We start from the raw sequence: 23,982 nt of genomic DNA, 5'->3' as shown, positions 1-23,982 counted from the left end.
CTTCATTTCCAAACAAATTTAAACTAATCCTTGAAAGATAAATAACATGTAATAGACTACTAACCCTAGGCTGTAAATAAATTACAGTTAGATCCTTTCTACTTAAAATTAAGGAAACTTACCTGACTTTAGCCGCTCCTTTTATTGGCCAAGAAAGCACTTATTACTTAGGTACTACATACAAAACTTTACATTCAAAAGTAAACTAATGCTGGTTATTTACATGATTATGGTTTTTAATATAATAAATAGGTTATTCCCGGTTATACCCTAATGAACTTATCGGTACTGTTAACAATTACTCATATCATGAAAGCAACGGATATATGAGTCTTTTTACCAGAATAATTTTATTTGTCTATGTGTGATTAATACTATGACGGAAACTTCATTTTTATTAAATCACAGCATGTCTATCTTTGGTTTATTGTGAAAATACCCCCTATTAGTAAACTTTGGTAGACGCATTTATTGTTACGTACGGTTTCTCTTTAAAAAAAAATCATTGCAGGCATGAGTGCACATGAGGAGTGTATCTGTCCTTCCTGCACTTAAGACTTACATGAGTGTGGTAAAATACGCACGTCTTGTAGTTTGACTTGCTTTACCTAACTGTAACTGAAGGTCGCGGTTTACGTTTCAAGGACTGCAAAAGATATTCATTTGGTATCAAGATCCTTATTAGGATATAAAGAGCTCTTGAAGGCAGATAACGAAGCACTCGTTAGTAAATTACTAAGAAAACGTTATGATACCATACTGCGGGTGTAGATTATGTTACAGGCAGGCCAAAGGATGCAATATTAAACGGAAGTTGTGTAGGGATATTAAAACTTGTTCTACACGTGGTTACATTTCGGGCGAAGGGCCGTCAAACAATGGACGTCTCTCACTTTGTTATTGTGGCGATGGTTCCGAAGCTGAGCACGTGGTGTACATCTTAAAACAGACACTGTAGCTCTATACACAGTCTTAAAAACTACGTCATAAAGTACATCTTTACTTTAACATTCCGCTAACATCTTTGCCTGTAAATTATGGAGACAGAAATGAAACGAATCGTTAATTCAAAAGTTGATTTAGAAAAAGCTAACGATATTACAGTTTAAGAAAGATTCCTTTTTTGCCCCTTCTGGCTTCGGTGCTTTGGTGGTTCGTTTCATAATGGGTAGATTAAAGGGTAGGTATCATTTCTTAAACAATTAGTGATAGAGACACTAGACTGTAGAGCTGTCGGATAACCTAACTTATTTCTATCAGTAGGTTTATCGAATGTATTGATATGAACGACTATTTACCTAATATTCAGATCAGTTGTTTGCAAGCATTGCTTGCCAAGGTACGGTTGCACAACCTGCCAAGGACTACACGGTCATTGGAGCGTAATCGATGACAGCAAGTTACCTACTTGATAATATTCGTCAACCTATTTAATATTTGGGGTCAGCGGCTCATAACTTTTACGAACTTAAATTGAATATAATCTTTGCATGATAGATTATGTCTAATCCCAAACACCTTCTATGGTTGGGTTGCCATAACGTTGTTTTAACCACATCCACTGAGATGGTGTCTAATGACGTACCATTTGGTTAATGGCTTATTGAGGCAAATAAGAGCCTGACATATCAGAAAAAGGATCTATTATGCGGTCAACTGCATTTTACAAGTGCTTGACTGACTATTAATGGAAGCAACAACGTAAATTCACGTTGTTATAGGTTGTCAATGACGCAACTTGCGCCATAGAGTCTGGGAGCAGCCCGTATGATGGCAAGTCAAACCATGTTAGGAGCTCAGTCAAGGCAGTTTCTGCCTACGCAAGTTGCGCAACTTGTACACCCAGAATCACTCGTCTTGCGAATACTTCCACGTAATATCCGAGAAATATGATGTAAAATATTAAAATGGCGTTAGTCAACAATAATAAAACAGCCCATCGAATTTAAGATCTTGTACATTTACAATAAATATTTTTATGTCATGAAAGCACTCATTTGATGTTAAATTAAAAGCATTCATTGTAATAATACCCCCGCACCGGCAATGATTGTTTCCATGAGAACGTTCAAACCATGAGAACAGAGAGCACCAAGCTATTCTGTCGTACGTAAGTACAAACTGTGTAAGTAAACAACGGTTTCATTATTTGTAACTGCATTTACTGCATACTGTACCTACCAGAGTTAACAATATTCTGGCATTGTTACAGATTTCGAGAGGTTGATTGGTTTTAAAGCGGGAACACACTCGTGTTATTATTTTTGCAGGCCACCACTTGAATTATATTATTCAACGTTATAATTTTTATTGAACGGACGTAGCGTATGTTATGTAGGGTATTTATAGCCGCCCCACACGCAGCAGCAGCGCGCGAGGTGCGCGGGAGACTCGTCGAGACGCATCTATTCCAAGCAAGACCTTGCATGCTTCCCGAAAACCATCTCAAGACAATTAAACACGTATTCTGTGATAGTCACAGAGGCAACGTAAGCATAATTAAAGGTAATGTCTGCATTGATAAAATTAATACAAAATTAAAATATTCACTTTATGAATTAGTCAAGTCATTACTTACTATACGCAATACTTACAGTCCAGAACCATTCTTCTCCAAACTTAGCTCAATGGTCTACAAGACAGTAACTTGTAGCGTCGCGTCGCGTTGCAATAATCAGCCAATGACAGTGTTATGCTGTAAATTTCTTATCTTAAAACCTAATCTGTACTTCAAACTATGTCGAAGGGTTGATCGTTATTTTATTAGCCGAGAACCGGACGGTGCGTTATTGTGCATGGACGTTAAAAATAAGGACTCACTTAACATGTGACAATAATAAAGTTGAATGAATAAACAAGTAGCTGCTTCAAGTGCACTACATTATTATGCATATTAGTTTGTGCGTCCCACCATATTCCTGTCAATGCTTGGTGACGAAGGTCGAAACACTACTCTTAGTTACGCCTGAGGTCGTATTATGATGTTTCGAACCGTGACTGTTCCAGTTAAGAGAGAAAGGGCTTAGGGGACACCATCACCTCTCCTTTATTATCAGAAAAAAGGAATAAGGTGGAGGTCATTAAGCCTAACAAATTAATGATTCCTCAATCTAAGTATAAATCTTATGATTCGTAAGAATATTTGATAATCCCAAACCTTGGGATTTTCTTGAAATTGTAAACAAATTTATCGGAAATATAACCCGTTCACTCCCCGGTTAATCATTAGTATTATGAGGTTTCATGTATAACTCCAGCTATTACAGAGTTTGATTCGAATTCAGATGAATGTGTGTGAACTTGAAGGGGAACTCTATTTTCCCGTGTGTAATGTAATCAATACCAGCCTGAGGCCTTAGCAGTTTGTATAATTGTATTTACACTATAAGTTCAACCGAAGACACCACTGATATCTTTTTAATTCTGGATACAATTTCCGTTTTCATTTTACGAACAGCCTAGGTTGTTTTCCATTATTTTTTGTTTTAAATTACGTTTTTATCAGATGTAAAACATAGCCTAGGCTATATTATCATTATGTAAGTACATGAAATTTGCATAAAGTGACGAATATAAATAAAGTTATGTGAAAAGCTAAAGATTTTATACTTTATTAGTTTAGGACAAACCCTCACGAACAAGTCTGACACACGAGCGAGGAGTCGTTAAACGGTAATAAAACAGAGTCAACGGCACCTACGTATTTTCTCGGAGCATCAATTACTTGCGTCACGTTCTCATGTGACGATGAACTGTATCCTACAACTGCACACTCTACCTGCCCGTGCAATCCCTACCTTTTAAAATAAAATTAACTGTAAGAACTTTTAAGATCTGGAAATAAGAAACTACAGTTAGATATCAGCAGTACTGACGTCTGATGTCGTCATACCCACAATTAATTAACCCAGTTCTCAAGAATCTCCAAATATTAATATCTGTATAAAAACAACAATGCCTTTGCAACAAGGCAATAAAGTCATGGCAACTTCATAATGGTAAAATTTAAGTTATCAAGCAAGGATAGTCGGCAAGATACTACAGTGTAAATAGCACAGCAGGCAAACCATTAGGGAAATCGACCACCCAACCTGTTTACCTCATTGTTTAAATTAAATTATACATTACGAAATCGAAAATATAGCAAAATATATTTAAAATATATATTTAAGGTAAATTGCAACATGATAAACTTCAGATTTTATTCCCTTGTTAGGATCTATCAAAGAAGATGCAGTCAGTGGCCCGTAACTAATGGAAACACAAGGAAGTAAACATGATATTACAACACCCTCCCGTCAATGTCCGGGCGAATTAGCTGTTATCTGGGCCAGTAACGGCACCTAAGCAGTAGTAGCGCACGAAAAGACTAAAGCAATCGAGGCATGGCCTTAAACTCGATAACGTGCCACTTGAGCCGCAGGTTGTGACGGCCTGCACCAAGGAAACACTTTACAGCCGAATTTTAGTGACGCGTTTTTAGGCTTATTATTTAACACTTTATTGTCTTCATTTAATCCCTACTTTGTATTAAGAATGTCGTAAATGTGAGTGAGTAGCCTTCGCAACCTTATTTTCGTGGGTAAAACGTCGCAGTAGAATGTGCGCTAGTCGATCTGATGGATTTATTATGTTCGTTGTGCTGAGGCCGCTGTGAACCATGCGAAAATCGCCTCTAAATACTTAAATTATCAGAGGCAATTCAATTAAAACGTTATATAATTAACAAGTTTATATAAAATGTGTTAGTCAATATTAAGAAAATTGAGTGTCCTTTTCCTGTTCTTGCTACAAAATAGTCTCTGAATCCCTTCATGTAACATTGCAAAAGCTGCGTTAATTCAAATGTAAAATGTTTTACTATGTTAAAACAATAACTAAGTAGTGGATGGGTATTGCAGAAACTAGGATGATTGCGCTCACTGTACGTCACGGTCCAACAGCTGGTTACCGTACAACAGCACGCGCCACGGGCCCCACTCGTTTATCCGTGCCACTTGGCGAATTCCACAAGGAACAATTTGTAGCAGTAACGCTAGTGCACAACAACAATAATGTATGCATTAAAGAGAGCACACATACACTATTAGACTTTTATATACTTCAGAATACCTTCCGAAAAACGAACTTGTTTACGCTTTTTAAAAACTATGAACAGCTTACGAGGAGTGACCTCAATCAATTTAGTGATACAACCTGTAGCAGCTACCAATGTATGCTGTGAAACAATTTCATATGTTTCATTGTCAGCAATCAGCAGCAATGTCATACCAGTTGCACATCATGCAATTCAATCCGTGTTGTAGATGATATGATCAGCACAGTTGACTGCCCACTTGGTATGCACTGGGCGATTAATTGCCAATAACTGTTTAACCAACTATCTACTTAAAATCAAATAAGCGCAAAGTCATTACACAAAGAAGAAAAGCAAAGAGTTTGAACATAACATAAAGTAAGAAGTATTTGCTGCAATTATCAACTGCAATCTGAGTGCTCATTTACATTAATAACTAATGTTAGACAACAAAAAAAAAATGAGTAGAAACACAATTTTGTAGCAATACTAAAAATTAGTTAGTGTTTCTTTTGACCTTCAACCCATTAATTGCTGTTCTACAAAGTTGCAAGGTCAAATAAACAATTTTAGTTGTCAAAAAAGATCTGGCAACGCCCCTAAGAAGACCCACTGATCAATTTTTTTTACAAATAACTAATAGACAACTATAAAGAAAATGAATCCTTAAGTGTCAGTAAATTGTAGCAGTTTCACAGAGGCTATGCAACCTGCTGATAACCAAGATGGTAGCAGCACAATCATCTTGAACTCTTAAAACACGGATATTCATGAGGTTAAAAATAACCAGTACATGGGATAGTTACAGCCAACCTTACATTGGCCATGTTAAAATTACTAATAGAAGTTTAAAGATTTTTTATTTACTTTCTAAAGAATATCACAAATGTATTGGTATAATTAGTATATATTTAAATACCTAAGACCTACACATAATATACAAAATGCTACCAACACAATATTTAGCTGTACACTACAATGAAATGACATTTATCATTGAAACCAATAGTTAAAATAAAGAGTTTCCAAATGCTTTCAATTCAAATCTTTATCTCTAGAATGTAAATATAGGTGTTAACTACAGTTTGTATTAAAATATATCATGTAAATTGTGTAATATCAAAATGGATTGGTTACCTTATTTACTGAAGAATAAAACTTCACTTTTCAATCTCCCACTTAAAACTTTTATTATAGGTATTTTGTTATATGTATTATCACAAATCCTGGTAGACTTTAAAACACAATCACGCAACTGACAAAACATTCTGCTTTTCCTTGATTACTGATTTTCCATATAAACATAATTTACACAATAAAATATAATCTGCAACATCACTTAGGTGTAAGTTCTTACTCATCATCGCACACCACTCTACACAATCATTAGTTTATTGCATATTGGATGGCTTTTTAATTTTCTAAATTGTCCTTGCCCTCAACATCATTAATCTCATGAAATTATATACAAAGTTGACTAATATTATTTTACAATACATGTTTCTGCTTCAGACACAGCTGTTGTAAGTGTCTACTTATTAGATGAACAAAATCAAGCTTGTTTTTGCAATTGGGTAGCTATTGATGCTCCAATAAGGATATTTGTTCACATTAACCATTATTGCGGGAGTATCTACCAGTAATAAAGTATGAAAATATAAGTAAAGCACCTTGATTGGACAATGGTATGTATCAACGATATTAACAATGTGATATGACGCGCGTCGCGAGCGCCGGAGCCCCAGCGGCCGGGGCCGGCGCGCCGTCGCCGAGCTCCCCACTGGAGACGACCGGCCGTCGAGCGGAGGCAGGCACGATCCCGCCTCGCATTTGCAGTCTTACGAGAAATAAATGCCACATTACACTCTAAATATTAAAGCACTGTACAACAACAATAAGTTGGCTTTTTATTTTCAGGGCTAACGTTCATTTCACGCACAATTTCGGCGAACATCTCGTTGACGTTGGTGCGGCTCTTGGCGGAGGCCTCTACGAAAGGGCATCCCCACATTTGAGCCAGCGCCGAACCTTCGGCGTGCGAGACCTCGCGCTGATGCTCTAAGTCGGCCTTGTTGCCCACCAACAAAATAGGAACGCGCTCAGATCCTTTGACGCGCGTTATCAATTCCTTCATTGGCTTGATATCTTGAAACGTCTGATGATTAGTTAAGGAATATACTACAACGAATCCTTGACCGTTTTTAATGTACAGATCTCGCATAGAAGCAAACTGTTCCGTGCCGGCGGTATCCAATATTTCTAAAACACATGGTGAATTGTCCACTTCTATTTCTTTCCTATAGAAGTCTTCTATCGTGGGGTCATATTTCTCCATAAAACATCCAGATACAAACTGCACAGTCAAAGCACTTTTCCCGACCCCACCCGAGCCCAACACAACCACTTTGAATTCGCGCATTATTGTGTTCCTGAAATCACACTTGCCAGTCTACACAACGTTTTAGAAACGTATTCTCACTATGTGCTATAAAAATGTCATTGCTATGTTGGTTTATGACTCACTCGGATACGATCACTGAGTAATGTACACATAAAGCAAGCTAATTGATAAACAGCGACGCCATTTTAGTTAGATGAGTGGCAAAACAACTTCGACTGCATCGCGATGGTGGTTACTTCAAAGATACAAACGCGGAAGCAAACATCTACTAACTGACTTGTTCACTGCTGGCTAGACTCGGCAGCAGCAGCAGGTTGGTCAATGCACCTTATTGCAATGGTTTGATTGGTGAATGGAAAATAGTACCAAACGGATGCTAGTGCTGCTAGCAAAATAAAATAATTCCTACCAAAACAAAGGAATGAAATTTAAAAAATTTGCACCGTGGCATCGAATTAAAAAAAAGGAAAAGTCAATATTATGATGGATTTCCTTGTTATTAAGTTTTTATCATCCAAGCTACTAAATTAACCGTAAATCAATTAAGAAATATGATTTTTTCAAATGTATTATTTTAATTACTATTGTTTTGCAGATACGTTAGGCTTGCAACATTATGCCGGAAACAGTTCGTCTGTAACAGTTGTCATCTTGATTACACGTTCAGAAATACTGTGACGAAAAAACACGTACACAATAATATTTTTTAAGAAAAAAAAAATATTATTTTAGGTTTTAAAATACATATAAATAGTATAATATATAACAACTCTTAAAAAGTAAGCGTCTGTGTGATAAATTTTATTTCAAAGTCCCAGTAACCCAAATAAAGTGACACAGATAATAAAAAAGAAACAAAATAGCTCTAAAAAAGTCTACGTATGTAGCGCAGAGCGCTATTACTACATTGTCTATGATTTACGTGAGGTGGAGAAAATATACAAAAATAAATTTTCGTCCTGCATTCGGCAATCGGCATAAATATTTATAACACGCTTCAGACTTGATATTTCACCAGTATCATGGTAAATTAAATATCGACACTTAAGTAATTGGTAAGTGAATGAAAATTGTATTTAATAATAGTTTCAAGGATTTAAAAATAGTTATATTATCATTTTGTAATTAAGTAATTTAACCACTCGATTCATTCCGGCTTCCAGATTTCTTTTATCTTCTACCATCGTAAGCTAGATTTGTGAGTAGATGCATAAGTCTGAATGAATAAACATGAAATTATTGTTAGGCAACAGATTTAAGGCGCGGTTTCGGTCTTTCATGCTATTCATTAAATTAATCATAATTTGTGCATTTAGGAAGGTTAAAAGGTTAGCGTTCACGTCAGCGGTTTTAGTGTCTGTTTAGCATAGGTCTCTAGGCAGCGGGAATTATCAGACGGACGGCCCTGACGAATCAGTCCTGTCGGACATTTAAGTGGGTTTTTTCGGGTACTGGTTTAGACTGCAAAAAAAAAACAGTACACAGTTTTTGTTTGCTTCCAATTTTAAATTGTTCCTCGTTCTTTATAAACTAATATGATTTACAGGTCAACATGTCGAAACCCTACGCTCCAAATTTTCCTCAAAGTCATGGATATGCACCTCCACCTGAAAAGCATGAAAGCTATCCATTGAACCCACAAATGGGTTATCCTGGGCCTCCGCCAGGACCTATGCACCCTTCTGGACCATCACTTCCACCAGGAGCCCAACCTCTACCTGGGATGCAGTCAGGATTCCAACCTGGATTTCAGCCTGGCTTCACGCCTGGATTTCAACCTGGGTTTCAGCCTGGCTACCCACATCCGCAAGGAGGGTATGCTCAGTCTGGTTACCCGCAGCCAGGCTATGGTCCAGTTGTTCAACAGCCCGGACCGCAGGTGCCACCTGGTAAGACTATTATTCAACTACTAATTTAAAATAGTCTTAGCTATTCATTGATTTAAAAACATTTTCAAAACTTTTTTGATAAAGTACCTAGTAAACCAAAAACAGCTTAACTAAATGAGGACAAACAATAAGTATAAAAAGCAATTAAAATTCAGCTGAAATCGCTTAAAATTAATCAGTCACATACAGTGAGAAACATGGTTTTGGTAGATATTTCTGTGCGAGACTATTTAAGAAAGTATTGTTTTCCCTTGCCTTCAGCACCTTAAAATACTGCTACTAATAATTCGAAAATAAATACAATTCATCCTTTCTTTCAATTCACCCACAGTTCTATTCCTAAATAGTGAAACGGGACCCTATTACTATAAGTCTGAACTTTGTTCATCAGGCTGTGCCGTTGTGTGTTGCTCATCAGAAAAACTTTGTTTGTTGCTATTTATAGAGATACTAGCTGACCCAGCAAACGTTGTTTTGCCTAATGAATTATTTCTTGTTGTATGTATTTTAATGCCACATTATAAAAAAAATAGACACAAACAATTTCGTCCAAAAATAAAATATATTTTTTTTGTTTGAGCAACCCTTATCACTTAGGGGTATGAAAAATAAATGTTAGTCGATTCCCAGACCTACTGTATACGCATATAAAATTGGGTAAAAATCGGTTAAGCCGTTTCGGAGGAGTACGGTAACTAACATCGTGACACGGTAATTTTATATTTTAGATTTATGTGTCTAATAGTTAAATACTGCACGAAATAAACAAGGTGCCATGAATTTTAATGATTTATGAACAAAATGTTATTTATTGTCCATCTTAGATAATTGTATGTCCCTTTGTTAGCTAGTCAAACTCATACTTAATTGGTGTCATTACTTAAAATATCTTTTATTTATAAACACTACATAAAAATAAATGAACGTCAACAGAATAAGGAAAAAAAGGAGTACCACAATAGCTCAATTTTATAGTAATGTCGCTTTCAATTAGGGAATATTAAATTAATTACATGTTATTATATCCATAATTATTTTTAGGGCCACATGCAGTGCACACTTGGTTTTTACCGAATAACGTTGAAACAATAAAACTTTTTTAATTTGGTCATTATTATTTTTTTAGCCCTATCCACCGAAACTACATTTTACTGGATATTATTTGGTCATCCATATACTATAGCTAGTCAAATATAATTTTTATTTGTAAATTCGCGGTGCTTCAAAAGTCGGAAATGCATGAATAGCCGATTGGCAAAGGTGACGATCGCTAAAACCGTCCACGGTGTGTCGTGGGTTCGATCCTCGCGTAGAACAAGCATCTGTATGATCCACGAATGGTTGTTCTGAGTCTTTGAGTCTGAGCGTATCTTTGTGCATGTAACTTTAATGTTTATGAAACCTGGCGACACCTGGATTTTGAAATGCTATTTCGAGTAAGTGCAACCTCGGTTGCCAAGAAGGAGACGGGCGCGTCGTCCTGCGCATCCGTTCTTATGAGGAGTGAGGGGTGGGCTTTTTACACCCATCCCAAAGGACTAGAGCCAGCCAGAGTCGCGCAGAGTATGCGCGAGCGATCCCGTGACTCTGGCTAAAGCAGTAGAAGGGGCCCGGGGTGTTTTAGTCGGTGGAAGTCCGGCATATCCCCACGCCATGCCCTCGGCGTGGGTTGAAGACATTAGCGTTTCACCCCGGAAAAAAAAGTGCAGCCTTGGTAGAACAGCCGCGTGATGCTTCAGCTATTTTGGAAAGAGATCGTTTTAATAACAGCGAAACGTTACCTCTACTTAAAACAAGTTGGCGAGGTTTATGGTGAAATTAAATTCGGTCAATCGATTTTCTACTTTAAAATTAAATCGAGAACCTGAGAAGTCAGAACCCCACCATCCAGCCCTTGGGACTATTAGAGCGTGGATCGTACAAAAGAAACTGCCACACATACGTCTGAAAATGGTAAATTAAACCCAGTCCATATTTAGATAATATTCAAACTGATTCTAATATAATTAGAAATAAAAGCTGTATGAGTCATATAAGATAATAATATGCAATAATTAAATCCATAGATAAGATTTTATAGCATTGATATGATAAAGTTAATCTTAAACAAATTATCTTTATAGTACTAGCTGTTGCCCGCGAGCCTTTCCGCGTAGAATTCTACTTACTTCGCGCGTTGGTACATCTAAAAAATTAATTTTGGAAAAAATTAAAAACCGACTTCAAGACTCCACTAACAATATATACAATTGAACTAAAAAGTATAAAATAATATTTTAATTACAAGCCAAAGAACACTAAAGGAAAATCAACGAAATTATTGATACTTATGCATACCATTTACATTTTAAAATCAGTTATTTTTGAGGTCGGTGCCAAATGCGGGCAGACGCGTGAGGGCAGAAGACGCTGATGGTTGTGTTTTATGTTTGCATGTATTAGTTTATGTTTCTTTTTTGTGTTATTAATAGATAAATTATTTTATTGTCTTCTTTTCAATTATCGGTTGTTTTTCAATTATTTATGTAATTTCTTTTTGTGTCATTAATATATTGTTTTTGTTTTGGCTGGCACCGACTCCAAAAATAACTGATTTTAAAATGTAAATAGTATGTATAAGTATCAATAATTTCGTTGATTTTCCTTTAGTGTTCTTTGGCTTGTAATTAAAATATTATTTTATACTTTTTAGTTCAATTGTATATATTGTTAGTGGAGTCTTGAAGTCGGTTTTTAATTTTTTCCAAAATTAATTTTATTTTTCACTTTTTAGTGGAAAGTTAGTGGTTTTTAGTATGGGTAGGCCTACTAAACGCGCTGCCCAAATGAGTTCTTTGCCCCCGTAAAACTGCCCAGAATTCCCAGTGATATTTGTTCGAAAGCCTCCACCCAGTCTGTTACCATTTGAGAGTGATGTTAATTATGGAGGCCATTTTGAATAACCGAATATCTCATCAGAACAAACATCTAATTATGTTTATTTTAGTTTCAGTATTGCGTTTTTTGTAAAACTTTGTAAGTGACCTTGAACATTATTTTTTTTCGAAATAGTTTTTATAACCTTTGTAGTGAGTACAGGCGTGATAATATGTTGTGTGATGGCGTAAACAATGCTTAGATATGCTATAGCAACAATTGTGGTTAATCTGCTGTTATTTATTGAAGAGTTCCCCCGATTTCTACAAGATCCCATTATCAGATATTGAAATGGTGATAATGGGACCACACGGGAAGCACAAGCTTTCAAATAAAAAAAGAATCATGAAAATCGGTTCACCCAATCGCAAGTTACGAGGTAACAAACATAAAAAAAAAAATACAGTCGAATTGAGAACCTCCTCCTTTTTTTGAAGTCGGTTAAAAAGTATTCTTTATCAGGCTCAAGATTGTCAGTGTACCAAATAAAAAAAAATCCTGAAAGCTAGAGAGACAGACTTTCGCATTTATAATATTAGCATAGATTAGGTAAAGTGGAACAGGAACGTACCTACAACTGGCTACAACTACTTTTTGACTCATCCACATTTGATATTTAATGTTATAAAAATAGGAGACATTATATAAACCATTATCTACGAGGACTATATTATATGTATAAGAATACATAATAACATATATTATTAGTTTTTTTTATTAGTTAGATACCTAATTATTGAAGAAGGCTATTGGCACATGCTGATGATATGCCATCAAATTATGTTTAATGGAAGCAAAACAGCAAAGAAATATGTTCAGGAGAAATAATCGCTTTTGTATGATAACGTTGCGTGCGCGTCAACGGTTCATGTAATAGTAATTAATGACAGAATTTTTGCTCTTAAAAAGATCGAAATCAGGTTGAAATCACTATAATTATTCGTATGGTACTAAAGTGTGTAAAGTAAAACTTATTTTGGATTTGAAAATTCTTTCTGGTTTCTTAAACATTTATCGAGGAAGGCTATATATATACTAATTTAATTATAATTATTATCACGACAAAACGAATAGGAGCGGAGCAGTAAGTAATGAGAAAGACATCAAATTTTAGTGCATTATTCATTAGTATATCAACATTAAACGGGGCTTTAAAAAAAGTTGATGGTCGGTGGATTTTATTTATTGAAAGCTTACGCTGCGTAAACGGTTAGTTGTTATAGTAGTTGTAGTAAAATGTTTTAAAACAACGATTTCGGATTTTTTGTAAACACGGTCGTGTGTTCGATTTCCACCGGTATTGTATATAAATTCATTGTATTGACGGTGAGTGTGCAAAGTGCTTAAGAGAAAACGAAAATTATTCATTCGGCAATCGCTAATAGCGGAATTGGGGCCAGAAAAGTTTTCAGCATTGCATCCGTGCGAAGTAAGGACAGACAGGCCGCTAGTTTATTTTATAAAACTCGTCAGCAGTGTGACTTAAAATAAAACTATATCTACATAATAGGTATATGTATAGTTTTACAATTATAAACTAATTGAAAATATCTTTGTTCTGCTGAAATATTAAAACCCTGGAATATATATCATACATGGTATACCTAGTTTACTTCTAATCAAAATCTATTAGGCACAATACTCAGGCAATGTCTTATTTGTTCTTTATAAATAAGTGTTGTTGACATCTGTAAGATAAGGGTGTTGAATGTTTGTGCAAATGATATCCCAGCTTTGTGACTATTGATAATAAATGTTGTTATTGCACTTTATTACAGTCACATTCTCGTAAGCAAGCAATCATTACCTCTTCAAGTTTACTTAAAATTAATTATTTAAAAGCAAGACAATGTTATTAGATGTAGCAGAGCAAACCACCAAAAAGCGTACTAAGTGGTCAAGGTTTAAGTGTTACGTTAACAAAAGGAAGTGTGTTGCTATAGCTGAGCTCAGAGATAACCGTGTTTACATAGAAACACTAAGTATCTCTAGCGTCAAGAGAAGCTTCAATCGAATTTGTAATAGAGTATTCAAATCCCGCTCGAGTGGTTATGAAAAATTCTTGTCTGATGAAGAGATAAGGTTGCAGTTTCATACAGATCGTAGTTTGGTGGAGGGTGTTTACTAAAACCATATCTGTTTTATTTTACATTGTGTTGTCGGTATTGTATTGTGGCTGTCAACGTTTTAAATAATTATATTATATATTTTATTCTATTTTTATGTGAGTATTGTTGTGTTTTCATAAACATTTTTTGGCCAGCAAGATACTAAAAATATTTGCTTTTTCAGGTGGATGGATGAGTATTCCTCAAGGGCTCGCGAACTGTCCACCGGGATTGGAATACCTTTCTATGATTGACCAACTACTTGTACATCAAAAAGTGGAACTTTTGGAAGCATTTGTAGGTTTTGAAACAAACAACAAATATACCATAAAGAACAGTCTTGGTCAGAAAGTATATTATGCTGTTGAAGACAATGATTGTTGCACGCGAAACTGTTGTGGGCCCATGAGACCATTTGACATGAAAATCATGGACAATTACAGAAATGAGGTAAGTTTACCACATTTTAAGTACAACGCGATAACATAACATTGCAGACAGCGAAATAAAGTAAATTAAATACAATTAAAGCCTTACTGGCAGTATAATCTGAAATCACTGGACCTTAGTAATATTGTTGTTTTTGCAGGCTTTACTTTTATTACATATTTTTTCTTATTAACGTCTAAGAGCAAACACCCTTATTTCAGGTGATAAATCTCCGCCGTCCATTGGCCTGCGACTCCTGCTGGTGTCCATGCTGGCTCCAAAGCATGGAGGTGACCTCCCCTCCTGGCACAGTCATCGGATCTATTGAACAGGAATGGTCCATCTGCAAACCATGCTACGTCATAAAAAATGAAGTCGGCGACGTTGTGCTTCGAATAAAAGGGCCTATTTGCACTTTCTCTATTTGTGGAGATGTAGAATTCTATGTAAGTTGTCTTCTTTTGACATACACATATTGCGTGAGCACTAGTAGTTGTCATAATCATAATTAAAAACCAAATATGCTTGCCAGTTCTTCGTGTTGTAATAAAATAGTTTTAATTTAAATTTCGTACATTCCAGGTCTACTCTAAAGATGGCGAAACGAAAGTGGGTAAAATAACAAAACAATGGTCCGGTTTGGCGCGGGAGGCGTTTACTGATTCAGATTATTTTGGCATAACATTCCCCATGGACTTGGATGTTAAGATAAAAGCGGTTCTCCTTGGAGCCTGCTTCCTTATTGTAAGTATATTGTATTTGCAAGTCTGAAATATTTGATCTTAAAGATACTACTGCTATGCTTCCTTCAAAATTAAAAAATACAGTATACCCTCATTTCTCAAATGATGTTTTTTTGTCTGCGGATATTTATGAATCATTTATCTTACGCGACGCATTTGCTTGGCTATCTATTCATTTGATGTATGTGCTTTATAAGCATTTAAGACGTGTAACTGGCTTTTTAATTTTCAGGATTTCATGTTCTTCGAGAAATCTGGAAATCAAGAGACCGATAGGCCAGGAATGCTTTAATTTACAAAAAGAGATTACTTCATACTAAGGTCCTAGCAAGATTGAGTAATCACCATTTTTATATTACCATTTAATGTTTTTTTTTATTTTTGTATTACTGATATGCTGTTTGAATTACTTAGATTATGGCGTAACTTTTTACTAATTGACTTTGCCAGTGGTATGTCGTGGCACAAGGCATTAAATGCTTTCATGTTCCGCACAATAATTTTACTAATAAAGTAGTTTTAGTTGTGATAACTGTTGGCATATCACGTATTACGTGTGTCATGTGTGCTCAAAGGTCGTATGACTCAGACCGGACTTTGAAACCACTTTTTTGCGTAATAATATTGATATTATAATACGTACCTACGCTTTGGAAGTAGGATATCCATGAGGCATTTGTCATTGTTTTTTAACAGACTAATCGCACATTGTTATCTACGCTGCAAACGATCTTTATCGGCACGAAAACTTTGTTTTTTTTTTATAATTATCTTCGCTATATAAATGAGTTATAATAATTATAAAGCATTTAATGTAATTAGAAAAAGGCTTCTTAAGAACTTTATAGTATATCTCAATGATGTGAATCATAACATTTAGATACTAATTATTATTTTGTAATTGAATATACAATCTCTACAAATTTAATCTATAAGTACAATTTTGTAATGGACAGGATACATTTATTTTAAAGATATACAGCATGTCTATAACATGTGCCACAAAAACGAAATGTTTGTATAAAAAAAGGATTAATAAAATCTGACTACTCGTCGGGAAACGTCGGGTGAAATTATTTACCACTACAGAGAATTACAATCAATATTCTATAAGGGGTATGTCGGAATGGAAATATACAATGTGATAGTTGGGCTAAGATAGTAGGTCCTGAAAAGGAAACATAAGTTAAGGCTGTATAAAAAAAAAATCAGATAATAATTTTATTTGAAAATATCGTTTGGTTTTTAATTTCTTTAAACTTTTACGCCTGTGCTAAGAAGTTTGATTTAAAGATACTATTATGTCAGACATGCTGTATACATTATTTTGTAAGCATGTGTTTAATACTAACAGGTAAAAATGTGTTATTCTTAAATACTGTTGTTCCAATAATCTCCTTATGTTATCTAGTCTTTTTTATATTTTTATGTTGCTGTTTAATTGCTGAATAGCACATTTTAAGATTTCCCAGCCTTCAGCTAGGTTTAATTTTGTGATATTAAATGAAAAATGAAAAGAAATATTATAAATGAAGTATTCACATTTTCTATGACTTTCTTCATTAGTTTTTTCACACTACAAGAAGAATTCCTAAATAGAATATGGCGAAATGCTGTTATACTATTCAGTGAATGACATAAGATCTCGTATTAGAAATTAATTACCAAAACCTGCAAATATTCAGTAGTTTGAAATTTTTACCAGAAATTTCCTTATGAAATAATGAAAGCGAACTCCACTGCTTCTTAAACAGGTGCTAAATAGTAAATAAAATTGTAGTGCTCTAAGTATACCATACAATTTACTATTCTACCATTTCTTATGTCTATGATAAGTGATATAGTAATATGATGCAGGAGCTTTTTGTCTTATTATATAATGTAATTATAAATTTCTAATAATCTTACCCAGCTGTTTTAGGTAAAAAGCCAAAAACGTAATGTTTTATATGTAAAAGTAAGTAATAATTAGTAGAAAGTAATAATTGAAAATGTATTTACTGTAGCAGGTACGTGGCTGCTTATTATATACCACTGTATTCTTTAGAAGGTAGTATCTTTAAACTATTACAAATGCATTTAACTGTTTACTTAATATCTGATTAATTTGAAGTCGCACAAAAACAATAGTTATGATTTATTGTAAAAAAAAACATTATAATGGAACATGTAATGCTCTCATTAAATTATTTTGCTGCCTAATTTTATGTAGTTAGATACTACAATTTTTGATAATGTATACTTATTTGTAATTATGTTTAAAAATAAACGGTTTATTGAAATATAATTTAGAATTCATTACATTCCCAATCTGTATAAAATGCTTTTTAAATAAAATATCGTCTGTTCTAATGAGCACTTTTTGAATGTCACAATAAAATAGACCCTGTACCCTAATTAGTTCTCTCATGACCTAAAGAAATAACTAACTGATTTGCGAGAAAATGTGTTAAACATGTCATTATTTAATACAATAAAAACAACAATAAACTACAGAGTACTGCCTGTGAACACAGTAGTTTGAGGGTGAACTTTCGCGGTTTTTTATAATTGCTCATTTTCCTTTTCGTAAGTCATAGACTTCACGTGACTAAGTATAACTTGATTATTTTACAGAATTGTTTGCAGAACAGTGAGATTTTATTCTGTGTAACATTGTATAAATTACCAAGAAAAAGTAACCTAATTGGATTGCTAAACCAATAAAAAACATTTTCAGTAAAAATGTCACCAGTATATTTTGAAAGAATAAAACTGTATAAGATTAAATTATTTCAAATAATGTTAAAAAATCAGACATTTAAAAATTTTTTTTGGTCTTGAATGCAGATTTTTGAGTGCACACAGATACTTCAGCTTGGTGATATGATAGGTCTGCAAAGCTATCTTCTTGCTGTGGCAGTAACTTTTTCTTTGCATAATTTAGTTCCCTGTGATCATGTTTCATAACTAATGGTCTGGAAACAGATGTCATCTTCTTGGCCCATTGACACTGCGGTAATTTCTGCTCATCTGCCATCTCAATCTGAAATTTTAAAAATATAATTTCAACTACATAATTATAATGTCAAGTAAAATGAAAAAAACAAGAGTTTTGACAGTAGGATATCCATGAGGATTGTCTGGATTATACTTACTACTTTAGTCTTTTTGGCACTCTTGTATGCCACTGATGGTAAAATGACATTTTCTTTATTACTTGGTTTTGCTAAGGAGGGATTTTTGACAAATTTAGGAATAGATGACGGTCCAGGCAATGGTTTCTTAGGATGAACATCCTTTACTAGAGGTGCTATGGGACAGTTCTTAATGTAAGATGCAACTGGACTGCTAATGTGTTGATATGCATTTGAGCGGCCAGGTGTTTTCTTAAGAGATGTTGCAGAAGATTTTTTTGATGAAAGAGGCTGACCAGGTGTTTTGAAAATTGGTTTGTGTTTCATATCCATAGGAGTCATAAAACCCTCTGGCTTATTGGTAGTTTTAACTGGGGTGTTCTGAGGAGGCTGTGGTGAATCATGGACATTGTTTTTAACTCTATATTTCAAAGGTGATGTTTGATGATTTCCCCCATTAATTTTTGACTTAGCACTTGTATTTTCCGGTTTAATATAATTCAAAGTATTATTTTTATCTTTACCAACACTACTAGGAGGATTATTTAAAATGTATTCTATGACTTCTAATGTATTGTTTAATTCTTCAGTCTTGTCATTTTTCCTTGGTGACAAACAGAGTTTTGCCACCATGTTTTCCATTTTGATAAAACTATCATCTGCTCTCATGTCCCATGCAGAGCAATTCCTTTCTGGAGATTTTAAGTCAGAAATTACTTTATCAGATATTAAGTTAGGTTGGGAGTGGGCTTGCAATATTTGTAAACTTTCGTTGTGATCTCCAGAGTTCGTTGGACTGTTGACAGCACTTAATGCACAAATTCTGAAATGAAGCAATAATTATGCATTTAACATACATTTAAACAAAAAGACACGAGAACAGTTCTTAGTATAAACCGTTAATCTGTTTGCAGTCTAGCATATAATATCTTAAGTAATAAATGGAGATTCTTACGTTTTAGGTTGTTTTTCCCAAAGAATATGTTTCTTTAATTCTTTGAGTGTTAGCTTTCCAAAGTATACTTCTTCGTCACTCATAGGCTCTTCCATTTCGGTGTTGTACAAAGACATAGTTTTAGCGATACCCAGAATCCGCTTTTTAATAAAATAAACAATACTAAATGATATAACAGCTGTAATAATCAAATAATATTTTACACATTGAAAATAACACATAACGAACTTCTTTCAAATGCCATTTGAACTTGAACGTTGCCTTCGATTCGAATAATGACAAGTTGTGCAGTCTGACACCGGCGTAGTGTTGCTACCGAATAAAATTAATGAAACAAGAAACATTTTACTTTACTACTATATTACTGGAAGCTGTGTAGGAAGATTTCTTACGACTAACGTGTGAATCGTGTTTCACGTTAAGTGTACTTATGTTTGGAAACAGTATATTTTAATTTTGATTATTCTGTTGGGCTTAATCAGCTTCTCACGCGCTTCACACGTCGCTTTGTAACAAAGTTAACATTATTACTATTGTATTTATGTTGCATGAGTTGAAAGAGCAAAAGGAAAAAATAAACACAGATGTTCCACCTTACCAGTAACACTATATTCTAAAGAATAAGCGGATTATCAGATAACAGTAGATTGAATATAAAAACTATTCTAAACTTAAACATGAGTAAACATGAAATACTTCAAAAATATAATTTCACATAAAAATGTTTGAAATGTATAATAAATATGGTAATAATACTTTTTGTATTCAGTACATAGTAGAAATAAACATTTAAATAGTCATCTAATAAAGAAATTCAATTAAAAGTGCAATGTTCAAGAATACTAATGATGGCTGTATTTACCATTTTTTCATCACTATTAAGCTTCACATTGGTTCTATTTTTCGATTTTTTATAATATAATTTTATGCATATATTTGGCAGTCTTTTGTTTATAAAGTCATAATTGTAAAAAAGTTGGCCAGTAGCTAGGCATGCAGTATATTTTTTTATAAATACTGAATTCAGATCTGTTCACAAAACTTTCTACACTCAACTTGTTTACCTTCGAGCTTGTATTCCATGAATGTACAAAGCTATTTACATTTTTTACAGTAACCATGTTAAAAAAAAATCCCTCTTAGCTACAAATGAACCCAATGAAGACCAAGTAAAATTACACCAACAAGGCTTATTTAAGTTTTTTTAACAATTCTGCTGCTTCAGTGTTCGCCTGATGATCATCATTTGATTTGGCAGGATAACTGGCAGCTAGTTGCAGATAATATTTAGCTTGGTCTTCTTTTTGTAATTTCAGATAGCAGTCACCAAGTCTTAATAAGTTTACACTGTAAAATCTAGGCTGAACCGATTCTGCTTTTAAGAAGTATTCCAGTGCTTCTTCATAACTGGAGTATGGTGGGGTAGCAAACAAAACCTCGGCTATTTTTCTGTGATGCCACGGCATTTCAGTTATCTGGTAGCACCATTCACCCAACATGTGTAAAATTGTAGCATCATTTGGGTTTAGTGACACTGCCAACTATAATAAAAAAATTACAACAATTTAATATAAGAATGTGAACAATTGGGAACCACATCATGTAGTAAATATGCAATACATACATCCATATGCTTTTTAACAGTATCTAGTTGTCTTATTCTCTCCTTGGTTCCACCATAAGAACTTTTAGCATCTAAAATTAAAGCATACCATTTATGAACTGCATAATGGTCTTTTGTTTTATCCAGTAATTTCACAATAATGTCATATGCCTGTAGAACAAGGTATTTTTTATACTGTTTGTCATATTTTGATTCTTTTGACATATTGTATAATGTTCGACATATTCTCCATTGAATTTCCACATTATCCGAGTCCTGTAAAGTTTAAAATATTTTAATTTATCAAATGAAAAGCACCAAATATAACTGTGGAATAAATATTTTACTTACTTCACACTCTGAGAGTAAATTAAAGCACTCCTCATAATAGCCATTTTCAAACAATTTGTCGGCATCATCCAAAACAGCAGGATGCTTGAGTTCGGTTGGTGGTTTTTCAGTTGGTTCTTTAGGTTTCACAGGCCATAATGTAAATGCTAAAGCAGTTGACAGCATAAATATATTTTTCGGAAAATGACGACGCTGTAAAAAACATTTTCAATTAGAATTTTATTATGATTTCCCACTTCCTATAACAGTCGTATTTTGTTCACACCTGAATGCATTTTTCGCTGCTGTTCTTTGCATTCGATCTACTACATTTTATGACTATTTGGGCGAACTTGTGACAAGTGAGGGGATTCAATTTATAAATTGCATTCATAGTTTCTATTATAACTACCGATTTTTTTTACAAAATACGATGACTTATATTGTTAGGCTACACGTATTGTTTGTTCAGTTGTTCTATCTTTTCTTTAACTTTCCTTAATTAATGTTGTAAAGTTAATAAACAACAATTAATTTGTCACTTGTCAACTTTGTCGTGTCAGAGTCAGTAAGAGAATTTATAATTTATATTTTCTGGCGAAAGGAATGTAGCAGTGATGCTAAAACAAGCTAAAGCCAAAGATAGTTTTTGTTTATAATTTCTAGCTTCATTATTATAGAAAGGCTTAGTCGCTTGTTAAGTTATTTGACTTTACTCGAGAAAAATAACACTTTTATAATAATGCTAACCGGGTGGGGATTGTGTGTGAAAAAAAACATTTTGAAATAATCTCATTTGTGTGTGTACAAATTTAAAGGAACTATGTAAAAATGTTAAAATCAGTGTCGTTATTTGAATATTGATAGTGAAGAAAGATATTCTTTACATACTTTTTAATCTTTTTATTGACCTTAAATAATTTTAGCTGCTGGTAACAATTTTCAAAAATCAATTTCTACGCGGTCCATGGGCGGGTGAGATTGTTGACAGTTCGATATAGAGTGTGTTGAATTGGTGTTTCAAGAAATGTTTTTAGCTTGAATATTGGATTACTAGCATTATCATTATGCAGAGATCAGGTAATTAAACGCTAATGTTGTCTACGTTATATTTGTTTATCATAAGTTCTTATCTCGGCGGAGTTCGCGCCAAATTTATAATAATTCTGAGGTCTAAACGGTCCGGACCGTATCATTTTAAATGTTTGCTGAAGTTGTAGAAAAGATGGAAATTAAATGTATGTATGTGTTAGCCATCTATTTATGAATTACTGTTTGTACTGTATCACTTTAGTGATCTATATAACATTTATTCTTGTATTGCGCAAATGTGTTCCTGTTTAACAATACTAAACATGTAACATCTGCAGAGGGCTAGATTTTATTACGTCGTCTACAATTTATTCGTTATTTAGTGTTGTGTTTTGCTACTAATTATTTTAATCGGGTACATATATCTTTAAATAAATATAAATTTGCTACTTATCAGAACAGAATCAGTCATGGTTTTGATGCATCTATTAACAACCATATTTTATCATCATCTATAAGAAATGCTTATAATATCGTATGGCTTTTCCTATATATTTCTGCATCATTCATAGTTTACCGTAAAACTATGTATGTGAAGGCAACCTAGCTCCTAATGGATTCTCTAGAAGGGTGCAGTAATTATGTTAATTACCTTTATGTCACATTCATCAACTAATTGTGACTAAATCTACAGGTGAAGTGTCATTATATAACTTTATCTGTAACCTATTGACCTAGTCTGAGGCTTTAAATATTAATAAAAAGTAAAGGTTTTTAATGTATAGGTATATCATTCTTAATCATATCTCCTTCCATATCAATATTACTTAGAGCAGTCTGTGGTTTGTGTGCAATAAACATTATATGCAAGTTTAAATTAAAACTATTAAATGAAATATAATTTTAAGTTAACTATTGACATTGATTAATGTATTGAATTAGTTTGCATGAAAAAATCACATACTTTTCTATTCCTGTGCAACAGTATTGCTTTAAATTGATAACTTTATTTGCAAGGTTTTGCTAGGTCAGTTCTTAATGGTCAAGGTCAATTCAAGATCTAATTTCAGTGCAATTAGCAAACAAAACAGACATTTGATTGCAACTCACAACTTGTACAAAATGCTTGAAGATTTGATGGGTATTGCTTTGTTAGATTGATGTTTGTAAAATTATTTTAATTTACTAACAGTATAACATGCATTCAATGGTATTAGGACATACTTTTCCCTTCTTAATACTTAAAAAAAGTATATTATATAACCAAGTGAATCATCCTATCATTAACATTGTTAAAATTAATTAATAATTATTCTGGTTTTCATAAAGCTTGGTATAGGAATGACTCCAAATTATTTCTGAAAGAAAAGGTAAATAAATAAC

At 33.8% G+C, this 23,982-nt stretch overlaps 5 protein-coding genes across 6 annotated transcripts in view; 2 read left to right on the top strand and 3 right to left on the bottom strand.

Moving 5' to 3' along the window:
- Positions 1-5,920: 5,920 nt before the first annotated feature.
- LOC113496469 (ras-related protein Rap-2c) lies at positions 5,921-7,824 on the bottom strand. The gene has a single exon (XM_026875712.1). The coding sequence runs from the start codon at positions 7,494-7,496 to the stop codon at positions 6,951-6,953; it is 546 nt and encodes a 181-aa protein (XP_026731513.1). The 5' UTR covers positions 7,497-7,824; the 3' UTR covers positions 5,921-6,950.
- A 536-nt stretch (positions 7,825-8,360) lies between these two features.
- LOC113496467 (phospholipid scramblase 1) lies at positions 8,361-17,850 on the top strand. 2 transcript variants are annotated; one of them, XM_026875709.1, is made up of 6 exons: positions 8,361-8,533; positions 9,025-9,367; positions 14,576-14,841; positions 15,042-15,266; positions 15,403-15,564; positions 15,796-17,850. In XM_026875709.1, exons 2-6 carry the CDS (start codon positions 9,031-9,033, stop codon positions 15,853-15,855), a joined length of 1,050 nt encoding a protein of 349 aa, XP_026731510.1. In that variant the 5' UTR covers positions 8,361-8,533; positions 9,025-9,030; the 3' UTR covers positions 15,856-17,850. The 2 variants fall into 2 exon arrangements, with proteins under 2 accessions (XP_026731510.1, XP_026731511.1); XM_026875710.1 differs by lacking the exons at positions 8,361-8,533; positions 9,025-9,367 and adding an exon at positions 13,838-14,365.
- A 425-nt stretch (positions 17,851-18,275) lies between these two features.
- LOC113496466 lies at positions 18,276-20,367 on the bottom strand. Its single transcript, XM_026875708.1, has 3 exons — positions 19,635-20,367; positions 18,701-19,502; positions 18,276-18,588 (listed from the first exon to the last, which is right to left on the bottom strand). The coding sequence occupies exons 1-3, from the start codon at positions 19,853-19,855 to the stop codon at positions 18,364-18,366; spliced, it is 1,248 nt and encodes a 415-aa protein (XP_026731509.1). The 5' UTR covers positions 19,856-20,367; the 3' UTR covers positions 18,276-18,363.
- A 99-nt stretch (positions 20,368-20,466) lies between these two features.
- Positions 20,467-22,308, bottom strand: LOC113496468 (regulator of microtubule dynamics protein 1-like). Its single transcript, XM_026875711.1, has 4 exons — positions 21,854-22,308; positions 21,589-21,780; positions 21,259-21,513; positions 20,467-21,175 (listed from the first exon to the last, which is right to left on the bottom strand). The coding sequence occupies exons 1-4, from the start codon at positions 21,959-21,961 to the stop codon at positions 20,825-20,827; spliced, it is 906 nt and encodes a 301-aa protein (XP_026731512.1). The 5' UTR covers positions 21,962-22,308; the 3' UTR covers positions 20,467-20,824.
- A 223-nt stretch (positions 22,309-22,531) lies between these two features.
- Positions 22,532-23,982, top strand: part of LOC113496464 (septin-7) — a 37,203-nt gene continuing 35,752 nt past the window's right edge. The window contains exon 1 of the mRNA XM_026875707.1: positions 22,532-22,647. Within this exon, the coding sequence (XP_026731508.1) occupies positions 22,635-22,647 (13 nt within the window). The 5' untranslated portion in view covers positions 22,532-22,634. The remainder of the gene's footprint in view (positions 22,648-23,982) is intronic.

Source organism: Trichoplusia ni, chromosome 8 (assembly GCF_003590095.1).
Source record: "Trichoplusia ni isolate ovarian cell line Hi5 chromosome 8, tn1, whole genome shotgun sequence".
NCBI lineage: Eukaryota > Metazoa > Arthropoda > Insecta > Lepidoptera > Noctuidae > Trichoplusia > Trichoplusia ni.
Note: the sequence above shows the minus strand (reverse complement) of the source record. Positions and strands in the feature narration are given on the sequence as shown.